Consider the following 15949-nt stretch of genomic DNA (forward strand, 5'->3'; position numbering starts at 1 on the left):
GGTTTTAAAAGGCTGGCTAGTGCAGTTCCCATCTAAACAAGACCGTGCATTTTGGATTTATGACATCCGAGTCTATCTTGGGACTGGGAGATGCACCCACTAATGTGCTGGGAAGGATCTGGTGTCTCTGAGCTGGTTTCTCTCCTGCTCAACCTACTCTATAGCCTTCAAGAAAAAGGCAGTTAATCATTTAGTCATAATGATTATCTGTGCCATCATGATGCTAGAAGAATCATTTAAAGCCCTCAGAAAGAATCCTACCTTTAAATACATGTTAAGTTGACCTGGAGGAGCAGCAGACTCAGTATTACATGGGAGCAGAATCTGTAACTACAGAGTTTTTACTTTGGCCCCATTCAGCGCATTTATTTGAGTACAACAGAAAAGGCTAGGTCAAGGCTACCTCTGCTTCACAGTTACCTGGTTACAGATAACTTTTAGGTGAAGAAAAGCGTACTTCCAGCAAGTACCACAAAGTGGTTGAGTAGCCCAGGGCCACCAAATATGGTCTGTCATCATGTCTGGCCCATGCTTTAAGGAAGGAAAGCTGACCTACATGCAATGTGGTACTTGCTGGCAGGACAAAGGATTATTAGCTGTGCACAGCTGTAAAAACATGTATTCCACATTTTTATATTCCCTCTAAACATGAGCGTTATGACCGCTGTATCATAACATTTTGGTATATATGCGATTTCACAGCCCAGGCGCCACCCTGCACAAACTTTGCAGCCATGGGCCTACACGTCAAGATATGCACAGCCCGTACAGTGTGGTTTCATCAGGCTCTCAGAGCACTTTCTGCTGCTCAAAAATCAGGCCTTCAATGCCCCGAGCACAGCTGATGAGGAAATGTGATTCTTTATCCTCTGCTGTAATTTTCACTTCAGCACTTTTACCAGCTTAATAAATCCCCAGATTCTTGAAGGAAAACAATTATCTGTGACATACCCTCCCAACCAATTTAATTGAAGCCAGGCTCATCAAATTAGTTAGTGTGCTACGCTTCATGCAGAGGTGCATTCAGTGCTCCTGAATTCAACAAATGTCTCAAGCTTGTCACACAGTCAATGAGAATGGAAGGGCACGGCAGGACGGTGGGTCAGCACACACACAGATGAAATATATATATAAACATATATATGCAATGTATATCTGTACATTACACACACATTCCTAATTTAAAAGGCATGTCTAACAGTAAATCTGTAAACATCAGCACTTTAAAGATGCTTCAACTATCATTTTGCCTTTAAACTGTCCTTGCAAGCCACACATCCTGTGTAGTAAACATACTTAACACACTTTGTTAACAGCTATTTGATGCTACCAAAAAAAAGCTGGGCACCAATCCCACCAGAATTTGCTTATCTGCTCTTGTTCACTACTAAAAATCAGCATGATTACGCCCAGGTATAAAGTTAAGCAGCTAAGTGAGTTCTGCAGCTGGGCTCTGTATACCAAATGAAGGCAAATCAGGTTAAGGCAAAATCATTCAGGTTCGTAATTGCCACAGAGCAGCACAAAACGCACTGTCACGCCACTGGCACTGTCACGGAAGGAGCGCCAGGTGCCACCATTCCCAGGTGCACCACCCCCCTGCACGCCCCACATCCTGACTCTGCAAACATTGACACGCGTTATCAGCTGAGATCATGAGTGGCAGCACGAGAGCGCCCAACAGAACTACCGGCGTGTGCGTAGAAGTCATTCACGCGTGCACGGTCACTGAATGAGAGACTCGGTTAAGACTTGGCAGCTGCTTTGGACAACGTGCAAGAGGCAGCCAGCAGAGTGGAACAAGTATGTTTGCTTTAAAACCATGACATTACAGTTAATTACTTTCCTGGAAATAAAAGATCAGCACAAGTCAGTAAACTCACTTTTAAAAATACTTTATTTTTTCAAAACCATTAAGGCAAAACCATATTTCAAATTAACCGTGTTTACATTCAATCTTAAAGGATGACTTTTTTTTTTTTTAAAGCACATAGGTTCCTAGCAGTCTCTATACAAACACTATGCATTCAACCTCTTATTTTCAAAGGAGACAGAAAAAAAAATCAGAATGTAAAAAAGAAGAAAAATGTTTAGTTCAAGTCTTTTCATCCCAGATCAATAGGCTGGTAACGTTTGAGAATGCATTGTCATATTTAGCTACGTGAATGTGAGCATTACATAAGTGCAAGAGACTTTGTCTTTCCTATAAACCCCTCTGAGACCAGGGCTTCCATTCTTTCTTGAAAATGTCATTTGCTTTGTTCTGACAGAAAGAAACTTGGGAACTTGGCTTGAAATAGTGGTATTTTACTGGGAAACAAGCATTCCATGAGAATTAGGTTTGACTACTCCCTGCAAGAAATGTCTGCTCTTTGTAAGTTCCGTATTCACTGTAATAAAACATACCCCAAATCTCCTAAAAACAGAAGTGACTGGAAACAATGATCTGGGTTGTTCTTTTTTTTCTCTTTAATATTGATATCTTGATTTAATTAAACACTTGTTAGCTCTAGCGATTAGGGTTTGGCAACATTGACAAAAATGTGCTTTTTTGTGTCATATCAGATAACAGACAATTTAAGACATGATAAAGGGTTTTAACATCATGATGTAATTAAACTTTTGTGTTACATTCCTCAAGAAAATTAGGAGCAATTGTTTGTATAAGCTGTGAAATAGCAGGAGCAATATGAAATGCAGCTCATCCAAGAAGCTGATAAAGCAGACTGTGTCAAACAGCTAAGAGGGGTGTTCTTGTTAAAATCGGTAATATTAAAATGTTGATTAGATTTGTCATTACTAAAGAAATTACTAAAGCCGTGAATGTTCTTCCGCTTCTGAAACCAGAGGAAAGTATTTGGGGCTACTGAGATGGAGCCATGGCTTCACACAGGCACCTACCCCACGGGATTCATTTCCCAGGGGAGAGGGATGGATTATTTGATCAGAAGCCGCTCCCTCCCACTGCCTGCACGAAGGCCGGTGGCAGAAGAGCCGTAGTGGTCCACTCGGTAGCCGCCTGCCGGTCGGCGCTGCTGGCGAGTGCCCGTGGATACCCGTCTGAATATGCACGCGGCACCACCAGCACCCCTGTTGCTAACAGGAGGGCAAAGGCACTGTGTCTCCACGAAGGCAACCCTACGCTACCGCGTGGCAAAACATACCTAGAGTATCTGGATGTGCCGGAGGTAACGAAGCGTGGATTTGCATATGAATCACCCACCAGAAGATTTGCTAACCTTCTTACAGTTCCTGTTGCACATCACAAACAGATTTCAAACGATTATACTGCACTCCTACACAGCAGGAGCAGGATGCAGGACTTGCATGTTGCCAGGATTTCAGCCGGTTAGTATTTTCCCATACCACCCCTTTTTTTTTTCTTTCAAGTGTAAAGAATGCCATGAAACTTCTTGCATTGATCATAAGGCTGGTGTCTTTTCCACAATAGGGACCACTGTACCTGCGTATCCAACTGAGAAAATATACCAAAATGCTTAAAAACAACTTCAAGTACCTTACGCTTGATCTTGCAGTCCTTACTTAAAGCCCAGCCTGTAATCAGCTTAATCTTTTGTGCATGCGGCCTATCCCCTGGGCAGAGGCAACTCATCTGAAATTGAGGTCCTCGCAATAGGAAATCTGTTTTGAAACACCCTTGCGATGGAATCTGACAAGATCGACTAACGCAATAAAGGAGTTAAAAAAAAAACCACAACACAAAAAACCAGCTTCAGAAGCCAAAAAAGATTTAAAAAAAACAGTAAGCACATTAGAGAAAACAAAAGCGGAAACACCCTTGTCCTCGGATGGGGTTAGTTAACCATGAATTTTTACCACGTATTTACAGAGTAAAGTGATGTATCTGCTAGTATCTTTTACAGGTTTTTTTTTTCATTGCTGCCTATGAAAGTGAGAAAAGAAGTAGCCGTAGGTTACCACAAGTAAGTCCATTAGAGCTTTTACAACCATGACACAAACATCTTTGTAGACAATACACCTGCGTGGTGACACTGATCAAGGGAAAATGTCAAGCTGCAATGATTTGGGGAAATTAAATTTTATCTATTATAAATAAAATGCGGTAAGTATAATCTGGAACATTTGTCATATACTGTGCTTGTACTAGATGCTATGTTTTGACCAGAGCGAAATAAAAGGTATACCTTTAAAAGGTGATTTGTTGCTGTAAGAGGATTCGTTAGCAGGAATGCTGTAGGCACAGACTGTCACACCTGAGTCACAGGACACAGAATCCCTATGAACAGATTCCGAATTCATCTCTACTTAAAATCACAAAGGGATCACTCCTACAGAAAAGTCAATAATGGCATTGCAGCATCGTGTTTTGCACTGCCAGATGACGTATTTTAAAATATGTCTATAAAAACTGCAGATCGACCTCAGTGCAGGTAGCAGGAAATAATCCTGAGCACACATTGTTATTTAGCAAGCCACAAATCAGTTCCTCAGAAAATGGAGTACTAACAGGACCTAGCTCTTTTTAGCTTCTCTTTACGCGAAACGAACAACCGTGCTGTAAAGCAAAGATGAACTTAGTTCTATGAACTTTCATATTGGTGAACTTGAGTTAAAACATTAGAGGTATTAACTCGATTTTGGGCTTACAGCTCTTCCTCACCTAGACTTACTTTTATTAAAATTAAATAAAAGGAAGTCTATGTTCTATGTGAAAATATATTTCAAAAATTTCTTACAGATTTCAATACCAAAGAGACAGGTAAGTCGCAGAATTTGTGATACTTCTTTACAAATGATACAGTAATAAAGACCAGACAGGAATAAATAGCAGTTTGTCTTTGACTTCAGGCCCATCATCCTTACCCCATAAAAGTAAATCTTTCCTCACTGTACAAAAGGGTTCACAAGATAAAGTATGAAACAAATATTTAAATTAAATAATTTACATATTTTTCTTAAAGCACCTCTGTAATATGATTTAGTGAAAATTTATACCTTGCAATTATATTCTTGTATTTTACAACTTGAAACATGAAGAAATGGTATTACATTAAATTAAAAAAATCCCACAGTACGTAACAATATCAATACTCTCAGATCAATCCCACATATATTTTATATCTCTAGTAAAAGGATAATAAAGCTGATTAAGCCTACATCAAAAAAATTATATGCAACTGATTATCAAGAAAGCACTTGAGATACAAGCAAGCACCAGATACCACACTTGCATTTCAACACTTATTAAAGGACCAGGGTTTTCAGGGAAGGACCATTATTTTTACGACCTTATGCTTAAGCAATATCACAACTGCTGCAAATGCATTTGTTAAATGTAGTTGCAGATTTTCAGCTAAGTAACAGGGATGCTTTTAAGGAGAGACAGAGCTGAAATTGTTCCTCTTCAGACAGTACGGGCAGCTACAGTGTCATCTTCCCCAACTGCTTTGTCTGAGGTGGTGCGTAAGTCGTCCAGGCTCTCCATTAGAAATAAGGAGGAAATTCAAATTTAACAGTATGTGACCCAGCTCTCATGATGCATAAATCTCCCCAAGTTTTAGCAGTCTGAATAAACAAACAAATGTTTAGATGCTTATAAATAAAGCTCTTTGATTTGCAAACTTTTGCTAGCTCTCTCATGAGAACAGACTTAGTGCAACTGCTGGTATTTCCTAAATCTTTGCGGGCCAGAAATAATGCAAAAATATGCTCTTTGGCAACACTTCAGCTTTCTAGCAGCTGGCTAGAACCAAAGCACAAAGGCACATGGAAATGGCAATTAAATAGAAATGATTTCTTTAAATGCAAAGAAAGATTCAACTACTGCAAGTGCAAAGCATTCCTACCATCTGCCAATTTGTGTCTAAAATTACAGTGGCATTCTGAAATTTAAAAAGGTACAAAGTAACTGATTTTTTTTTGAGTGGCAGTTGTGTGCTGTTACCCTGCAGACAGTACGCCTTTAAAGAAAATATTTAAGGAGATAAAAATGACCATCAGATTTCCCTAACACTTGACACAAAAGCTTCCTTGTTTTTTTTCTCCTTCCCATCTGTCAAAGTACCTAGGGCATCCCAATAAATAACATCCCCCCCAACCAACCCTCAAAAATGAGTAAGCTAGAAGCTTGATGAAAACTTGTCATACCATTGTTTCCTAGGATTTTTTTCTACCCGTCTGTTGTCTCTTGTCTTAATCTGTTTGTGGGTACCTGGTTGCTAACAGAGTTCTTCAGTGCTATGGTAGTAAAATAAGTCATGTTGATAAGAATCAGATCAAAACTATACCTAACAAGCCAGGAAATCTTTAATAGTTTTTAATGCTAAAATCTGATCACTATTTCCCTTCACAGAATGAGTATTTTAAAATATTAGATGATCTGTACAAGGTGGAGATGCTGAAGGCTCCTTAGTAATGTATCTCAAACTAGTTCAGGATTCAAACTTAAACAAACCCAAACATAAACAGAGTAATTTTGAAATCTAATTGGCAAAAGCCTGCCGCAGGCACCTACTGAAGTAGCTAATGAGGTTCGTTAAAAGTGTAATGTAGAAATTAAGAACTTCTTTTGCCCATTAACACTCAGGAAGTGAATCGTCTGCCCTGTGTCATTCTTTGAAGAAACTGTGGGTACGTGCATGGTGCAGCAGCGTGGGCAGTGGAATCTATCCATAATTTTAGGCCACGCTAACATCTTGTTCCTATTTTTGTAATTTAGAGATGTGTTCTTTCCTTTTTTTTTTTCATTAAAAGTCTGCAATTTAATTTAAAACAGAAATCAAACTTCAGTGTCCAAGGAACAAGTCGAAAAACGCTTGATGGTTTTCAAATAACAAAACAAAATGGATCTGGAACAGGAAAAATGCGAATTACGCACTTTCCTAATGCCAATAACAGGAACCTGTTACAAACAGCTGCTAGTATAGCTAAATGTTATCTCTTCCACTGAATGATGCCGTTTTCAATTCTTTATAGTCTTGCTGAGAATTTAAGTGTTTATTATTAAATTTTCCGCATTTTTTTAAAAACTTCAGTAAAGTTTTTCAGACACTTCTAAGAACAAGAGCAGGAAAAATAGATTTTGTCCACACTGACGGTGCCTGATCTTCCTGAAAAACTTCAGCACACCCAAACTAGGGAACAGAACTTTGAAATTTGCCCTTTGCATAAATCTGAGCTTTGGAGAAAAAAAATTCAGCTTACACTTCTTTTAGAAGACAAACCTAAAACAGTTGGCTATCAGAGTTTCAGTATGCCATCACAGAATGGCTGCTATTTTGATGATTTGAGTGAGTAATATTGCATATCCATTATTTCAATGCTCAATGTCTTATGCCTAAACCCCACAGCTCCTTAGTGAAACATGGCTGCCTTGAAGACTAAAGCAGCATCATTGCTAAAATCCTCATTATTTCTGAAGGCATGCTATGCACTGCTGCAAGACACAAAAGACAACCTATTTCTCATCTGCTGATAAGACCAACAACCACCTTCTCTTAATGAAGTCTTAGCAGTAGTTGTAACATAAGGCCTATTCTTCTGGTTGCCGCATGGCGACAGGGAAGGGGAGAGAGTTTTGTTCACATGCATTTATTGTTCTTATCCTGCCCCAGGTGGTCACCAAATTTGAGGCCTATGCTTCAGTATTTTACACTAAATATATCTGACGCTAAAAACCTCTGCTAATGACCACTGCTTGGATAAATACCAAATTGCTTTTAAAGCTGTAATTTATCCAGTGTCTAGCCATGCCAGTGGGCCTGTAAAGAAACAAATGTTGTGACTAAAATAAGAATCGTGGCGTGATGTTCTCGCTTTATCAATCTTAATTAATTCTTGCAGTGAAGGTTTAAGATACTGAAATGTGCTACAATAAAACAAGTACAAAGTGTCTTCCTGTGCCACTGAAAGCCTAAGTATTGTGAAAATGCTAAGATTGGCTCCTGAGATCTTTGTGTTATGAAACAAATAGTAAAATAAGGAAATATTAATGTGAAGTTACAGCATTAAAAAAAAAAAACAAACCAGAAATAGCGCAGTTTCTTGCATGCAACTAGCACTTTTGTGTAGTACACTCTGATAAAAGATCCGTAAAACGGCAAAGCCAGGCAGTTTCCTTATGGCTTATTTTGCATTAGGAGTAAGTACTATTGTAAAATCACAGTTTACTCTTGGGAACATGATAAACTTACTCTCAACTGTGCTCTCTTTCATAGTATTACGCAGCTGACACCTACAAACACTGTTCTTGGTGATATTGTCACCTTATCCACTATGGCTGTATGAACAAGGACAAAATTTGGTGAAACAATCTAGCGAATACTTCCATCGCCAAGGCCTAAGAAGGAACAGAAGGAAATATGTCCAAGTGGGTAATTGGAAAAAATCTAAAACAGTGTATTCACCAGAAATGTAAACAGGTCCACACTATTCTATACTGCCAAGATACTAGTCAAGAAAGAAGGTGCCTTTCCTATACGATCATTTCTTCAGAGTAAGCTATCACTGCACTAGAATGCTGTGCAGCTGAAATTCTTTGTTCTGGGCTAGGATCAGATTTTTCAGTCTCTCCAAAACACTTGCTAATTCAAAATAGTATTAAGTTCAAAACAGCAACCTGAGCTATTACAAGTTCTCCAAAATACACATGGTATGATGTATTTTTCCTCAGAGACATTTTCATATTTCTTTAATACACTTTTGAGAAAAGGGTTCCATTGCTTTGTCACATTTACTCTTCAAGAAACACCTGAATGGAGCATCTCTGCTGTATTTTAGATAACTCTTCGGATTTAATTTAATTTCATAAAAGAACCGTCTTTTAAGCATGCCAGTCCTAAGGTAATCTAATGTAATACTGTGTGAAGCTGTACTGCATTTCATGGAATTAAACCAGCAGCGGATCAAAGGTCTTTCAAATTTTTCAGGTGTGTATCTACAGTAATATCCAACCATTTGATACTCCTAGACTGGCTGCTGTAAGGAAAAGTGTTAGTTGGTTCTCAGTAATTACCATTAGCCAAAAGTGCATAATCTTTATGATTGTGCATATACCCAGAGAGAATTTGCTGAATTGTTACGTTAATTCTAAAATAACTAAGCCAAGAGGAAATACAATTTTGTTCATGTCTGTTACTTAACATTCTGATTTATTATACAAATACGTATTCCTTACCGACCTTCAAATTTCCGAATAAAAGAACCATTTTAAGACACTTCATGAGCACTATGATCATTTTTCTGCAGAACTCTTTCAAAAGACGACAAAAGATCCCAAACCAAAAGAAGTGTAACACTCCAGTTATGCAGCTTTTAGATTTTTCATGCTCTGGACTGAGTGAACAGCAGATAATTGTGCAAGTAGTTTTGCTCCCATCTGTTATTACTATTGCTCTTGTCTTTAAATATTGTGGAAAAAAAATACTAAAAATCCTTAATACATATCCCTGTAGATTTCCTGTAGTAACGGGTGTAAATGAGCATCAGATTCAGTCTTCTTAATTATCTGAACAAGTTGCGCATGCTCTGTGACAAGCTGTCGGAGGTCAGCCATTTTTTGGAGAAGTTTTGGGAAGAGGAAGGTATCATCAGGATGGTTGGTTTGCAAGTGAAGTTTCAGTACATGCACAATGCTCTCCTGCATTTTTTCAATGTGTCCCACATTTACAAGACCAGGACGATCTATTCTCAAGACAAACAAAAGGATACATGTCATATTTCATAATTATTCTTTGAAGTAGGCTACTTTATGGATTCTATATTGTAGGCAGCAGTGTATTTTTACATGATACACTGAGGGCAATGAGGCTAAAAATGAATCTTTCTTAAGAAAAAAGAAAAAAAAAAAGAAAAGAAGAAAAAAAGTTTGGCCAAAGTTTTTTTCAATGCCCACAGTTATTTGAGGAGAGATTTCATACTACTAAATACAACCCATGTTACAAAGGAAAAAAACCCACATCACCCTCTCACCCCAAAACCCAGCAGAAGTATCCAGCCTTGGAATCCAGTTCTACATTCTGTATGTCCTGATAACAGATTTCAAACAGTAAGGATGGAAAAAAAAACCACATGGCTATTTCTAGAGAGCTCGTGAAGTTTGTTAGCAATACAAGAAGACATGAATAACAGGCTTTCACTCTTGGTTCCCAAATGTATATTGCCATAGCACAAGTTATTGACAGGATGCAGAGAAGCACCTTTTAAGGATGTTTCACACTTTCTAGCACATGATCTCATTTTCAGCTACTTACAGTCCTGTAATACCTTAACTCTCCAGATCAAACTTCTTTGTAAGAAGTCTGGGACAACAGACTAAATACATTTCTTGAAAACTTAAGATAGTTCCAAGGAGAAGGATAGAGAAAAAACAAACAAACAAACAAACAGAAGGTATTTTGCGTGCAAAGAACTCTCTTGAATTCTGAAAATGTCAAAATACCAAAGCATTGTGCAAAAGTAATTAAAGATCTGATGGGAACTTGCTGTCTAAACTAGCACATGAAGCTTTTGAAAGTCTACAGATTGTATCTCTCTTCTTCTAATTGCTGAGGACGCAACCAGGGCAGTGAAACATTCTGTAAGTATGGCAGAAGGCAGAAAAGGCAGGTGGGATCATTTGTTGGAACTTTCTTGATCCTTTATTTTCCTTTATCAAAATGCTTATGGATAGTTTTGAATTTAACCTTAAATTTGAACATCCTTACTTTCTGGAGGAAAGACAGGATTGCATTCGTGTTCCTTCACTCAAAGAGTTCAAACAACAGGCATTAAAAAAACAAACCCACGAACAAAGAATACCAAAAAAACACCCAACCAAAACACCATGTCTTTCGGTACTATGAAATAATTTTAAAAAATACCATCAGCTAGTTTTTTAAATTAGCTAAGTAAGCTGGTTTTTTTTTTTTTTAATAGCCTGTGATATTAAAACCAGAACACAGGAAGTGCACCAGAGCTGTGCATTTGTGCAGAACTTATTACATGATGCAATCAGCAAGTGTCAAAGATAAGCAAAGCTATAATTTGCACCAGCCTCCAGGCTCATTACACAGTATTTTTTCCTGCTCATTTGGCAGATAAAAATACTGTTTCCGACCCAGCCATAAATTTTTACAAAAATCCTTGAAACCCCAAACAAAAACAAACAAACCAATGCTCTTCACATCCCACTTTTAAAAGCAGAGAGTAGCTAGACCCCTTTCTAAGTGAGGCTAAACAGTAATTCCAAGCAGGTCTACAATTCCGCAACGCAAAATACAGGAACAGGACTGTTAAGAGTTACACAGTATCTTCCATGAAACTTGCTAAAAGGGAAAATGACAATGTTAGTGGTAGAATTGAATCTTCAAGGAACACATCAGCTTTTCCATTAACATTATTCATAGGAATAAAATTTTTAAATTTACTACCTTAAAGAACAAATACGTAGCACTTACCTCCACAGCAAATGATGGCAGCAACAAAAAGGGATATATCGCTATCATCCAATTCCAGTGCATTGAATTTCATTGCAAAATCAAATTTTGGCTCCATTATATCACAGAATGGCTTTCTCAGGCTTTTCAGGAATTCCCGGGTTATAAAACCATTTCCATAGGCTACCAGCATCCCGTCCTTGTTCATCACAGATGCTAACATGGCAAATATGGCTTCATAAACTCCGTATTTTAAGAGTGTCACTTGATCATTCAAGTCAAGATTGGAGAAGCCAGGGATAGATTTGGCAAATTCAGTAAGTTCTGTGACAGTCTCTACAGATGTACACTGGCAGCAGTGGAAGATTCGAACTTCTGCTTCCTTGTTCTGAATTCCATTGGCTACCAGCTTTGCCACCAGGGTCTTCTCTGCCATACACAAGGTATCCATGTCATGTATAACAAATGGCTACAGAGAAAAAAATACTAATTTGGTTACAAAATAGTGGTTATTAATAATTGGTTTTCTAAAGAACAGGAATTTTTATAAACTTTAACTTTCATGCTAATCAGTCTTCAACTGCCAATAAAGCATGAGTTCTTTCACATTTCTGCATAAAGACAAACAACGTATTACAGAACTACAAACTGCAGTATCTAAGAACAAGTCTGCTCTGCAAACAACAACGCCAATGGTAAAATGTAAGTATGTATGACATATCTTTAATCTAGTTTTATGTAGTAGTTATAAGTGAAGATCCAGAAGTACTGTGCTTAGTATGCATATATCCACCTCAGAACAAATCCCAGAAGGTTCACAAAAGACTTGTATTACCTTCTCCTGAAGTCCAGGTTATTCTGCCTACACTCCTATCGATTCCTAAACTAACTACACTTGATGCACATCATGATGCTTTCCTGAAGTATCCTAGGGGGAATACAGACAGTCATTTAAATATAGGACAGCAGATTTGCACAAGAATGTGAACCCTGTACTACTCTTGTGTTTTAACATCAGATTTTCAGAGACTATGTCCCAGCTGATCTTTCTCAGAAATTCAGCTCATCTTTCTAGCTACAGTTACGCTAAGTCATCTCTAAACCCAGAATCCCACTAGAATGTCAGACAACACAAAATCTTAGCCTTGATCATGGTCTTTTCCATAACCCCCTTCGTTTAAAAAGGTACGTGCATTACAAACTGATAAGCTGGTCTCTTAAAACATCATATAACAAAACAAAACAACAAAAAAAAAGGCATTCAGACTTCCTTAAGAACAATCAGAACTCAAAAATATTTTTATAATTATCTGAAGAGCAGCAATCAAAACACTTAAGAAAAAACAAGAAAACCCAATGCTCTCCAGCCTGCCAAAGTCATGGCAATTGACCTTGAACATAAATCTAGTTCTATAAATGCTAAGCAAATCACTTCCCCTGTGCTGTTTTGCTCATCTCAGACTAGATATCATGAGGAATGCTTGCTGTTCTGTTAGAAACTCATACAACTCACTTATTTCACTTAGAAAACTGTCAAACATGCTAGTTTCCCACAGTTGTCCACTTTTTACATGCTTATGGCATCTACACATTCCATGTCACTTCAGCAGTTACCCAGGACAGAACTTTCTACGTGCATGTGGATAGGAGTGGAAAGTGGCAAAGCAATAAACCCACCACATTTCTAAACCCTTTATAAAAGACGTAGACTATCTTGTAAATCTTTTTTTGGAATTTATCATCATTTCACTATGCAGAATGCAGGTATGGCCAAGGACTTAGGAGCTAAATTTAAAAGCGATACCTTGTCATCACAAAAAACAGTAGTTCATTCTGCAGTGAATTATAGTGGTGCCAAAAATTAGGATTCACTGAAATCAGCTGTTAATGCACTGTTCAGAACCAGGTAGATTACTAATTGTGAACAACCACCCCCTTTTTTTATTTTTCTGTTAAAAAGTCACAAGAAAATTAAAATTTCTGTTTTCCCAAGCGATGATAAAATAGCTTAAAAAGCCTCTCCCCTTCCCTGCATATTGAAGAATGAAGAAGCAGCCTGCTTATAACGTACTAGATCTGATTCTTCATTAATTTTTACTTGTAAAATCACCGAGAAATGTGCAAGCCACTATTAGCTAGTCAATCGGATGACTAATCTGAGAGCCTTGATCACATAACTGCAAATACAAAAATTAGGATGCGGTGATCTAGAGTCCCTGCATGTACAATACATACTGTAACTTACGATTCTGACATGTGGTAACAAGCTTGAGAAGGACTTTACGCAGATACCTACTTGGTAAGGTGTTAAAGCATGGTATTTACTGTAGGCTTATGTCAGCTTGTACCCCCAAAAAAAGGTTTAAACCTGCACTTAATTTTATGCATCTCTTTAATCCAATGAAAAGGACTGGGATTATTCATATGCCTCTCTTTTAATGTAGAAGCCTGTATGCCTCGCTAAACTAGACTGTAATATGCCAAATTCCATAATTTAGAAGACAGCTTGCTTACAATTTTTGTAACACTCATTCCCACGGTTACATACATTTTAATATGGCACACATAAAACTCCTTCCCTGCAAATTTTTGCTAAAATTAAATTGTTGGTAAAATAAGATACTTATTTTCTACATATAGTTAACAAAAATCACAACAGAAATTTTAAAAAAAATATGCATAAAGTGAAACAAGTCAGCCCTTTACAGTGGTTATACAATCTCACTTGCTCAAAACAAAAAGCAGTTGATAGCATTAGGCAGACCTTGGCTAAATTATCCAGAAACATAACCTCTACAGCATAAGTGTCTTCACAACCTTGCTTGCTTCTCCCTTTCAAAGTAACCATACAGTAAAGACCAAGAAGGCCAGGTGAGGAAATGTAAACTGTAAACAAGGAATTACCAACTCAAGTTTTCTTTCCCTTCCTGCCATTAAAATTGTTGTGATTAAAACAAAGGTCATACAGAGCTCCTGTATACCTTAAAAGCTAACAGTATTTATCCAGGCCTTTGTGGCAGAAAAAACATTGTCCTTTTTTTCCTCACTGTCATAATAGAAAATTAATTTTGAAACATTTCCCCCACCCATACCAAGAGGTATTCACATTCAGATGTCACTTTTTTAAAATTAAGAACTAATTTTCTTTCCCTTCTGTGTCTACTATAACTTAAGGTTATGAGCTTCCATTTACAAATTAATCACCTGATTTTCCTAAAGCTTCCTATTATTCCAATAGTGGCTAAAAGGAACCATATTTACTACAGGCACTCTTTGCATATTTCATGTCTGTTTTAGCGTGATATTTTCTAAAAGGTTTGCTTAAGAGTTTAACAAATTATTACAATCACCTTATGTACTTGCCAGCTTTACTTTAAAGTTAGAGCAAAAGTACTTACTGGATTGTTATTAGTTTTCCCTGCAAGGATGATTCTGGCTTTAACCTTGTTCATATTGAAGTTTTTCAGGTAAGCATCATGAATTCTTTTGGCAAGTGATTTAAGATCTGCCATTTCTGAATCTTCTACATAATTTTCACCTGTTAGAATTTCTGCTTTCAACTTGGCCTTCTCAGACCTTGGCATTCGTCCAAAACGTATTGCTGATGGGAAGACATAATTGTAAAACAAATGTAAGTTAAAAAAAACCTGTGCCTTTTACCATTGCTGATTAGAGTGTAAGACTTTCTGTCTAGAAAAACTGAGGTAGAGGTAGTATCTTTATTATGACAAATTCATGAGTGAAAAAATCTTATCTTTTCCAACATAGTCAGTGACTAATTATCAAGACAAAATGCTGAACTGAAGGTAATCAGATGTTTCAAAACACAAACTGGTGTCTGCAATGAGCTAGAATGCATGCCTTTTTCCTTCTACATTACCTAAGTAGTCGTATTTTGTTTTCTCCGTGCTGTGTCCTACAACTCCCAACATGAAACTATAAGTCCACCTTGGGAATTCTAACAAAACTGACTAAACTCATGTCAGGAGCGTGGCAGAGAGTGCACACGCCAGCTGGAGAGCTGCCTGGGGAGTTACTCTGCAGGGACCACTGCAATGGTGTTGGGCCTGGATCCCATTGCTGATTCTGAACCTGCTGGGGCATTCAGTTTTTTATGCACTGAATGTTCAGTTCAACACATCCGTACTGTCTAGTGAGAACAAAACAGACCAGACACACCCAGATTTATGTTCAGCGGCCACAGTCAACAAAACCTCCTTTGAGACCCAGGATTTTATGCTTCTTTTTGCAATAGATTAGTCCTTTAAGACTGGAGAGGATGAGAATAGAGCTTGAGTATCCAATCTAGTCATTAGGATATTCTTTTGAGAGGCAGGAGATGCGAGTTTCAAACCCCACTAGACACGGGGGTCTCCCAGTTCTTGGGCAAGTGGCCTTACCACTTAGCAATAAAATAGGCATGTCCACATCCTTCTTCAGTTTCAGTTTAAAACTAAACCAGCTCCATTTTAAAAGAAGCCTTACTCTCCGATGTTGTGCAAGGTTTTGAGATGGCTATTATAACTTGTTACTCTGATGGCATTTCAGCATCT

At 37.8% G+C, this 15949-nt stretch overlaps 1 protein-coding gene across 12 annotated transcripts in view; it reads right to left on the bottom strand.

Annotated features, from left to right (window-relative positions):
* Positions 1-1879: 1879 nt before the first annotated feature.
* PPARA (peroxisome proliferator activated receptor alpha) overlaps positions 1880-15949 on the bottom strand; it is a 42965-nt gene continuing 28895 nt past the window's right edge. For 11 of the 12 annotated variants that reach the window (XM_075112343.1, XM_075112286.1, XM_075112322.1 and 8 more), the window contains 3 exons: positions 14795-14997; positions 11418-11865; positions 1880-9663 (listed from right to left, as the gene is read on the bottom strand). In XM_075112343.1, coding sequence (XP_074968444.1) covers positions 9416-9663; positions 11418-11865; positions 14795-14997 — 899 coding nt within the window. In that variant the 3' untranslated portion in view covers positions 1880-9415. The remainder of the gene's footprint in view (positions 9664-11417; positions 11866-14794; positions 14998-15949) is intronic. The other variant, XM_075112364.1, reaches the window with a different exon arrangement.

Source organism: Phalacrocorax aristotelis, chromosome 1 (genome assembly GCF_949628215.1).
Source record: "Phalacrocorax aristotelis chromosome 1, bGulAri2.1, whole genome shotgun sequence".
NCBI lineage: Eukaryota > Metazoa > Chordata > Aves > Suliformes > Phalacrocoracidae > Phalacrocorax > Phalacrocorax aristotelis.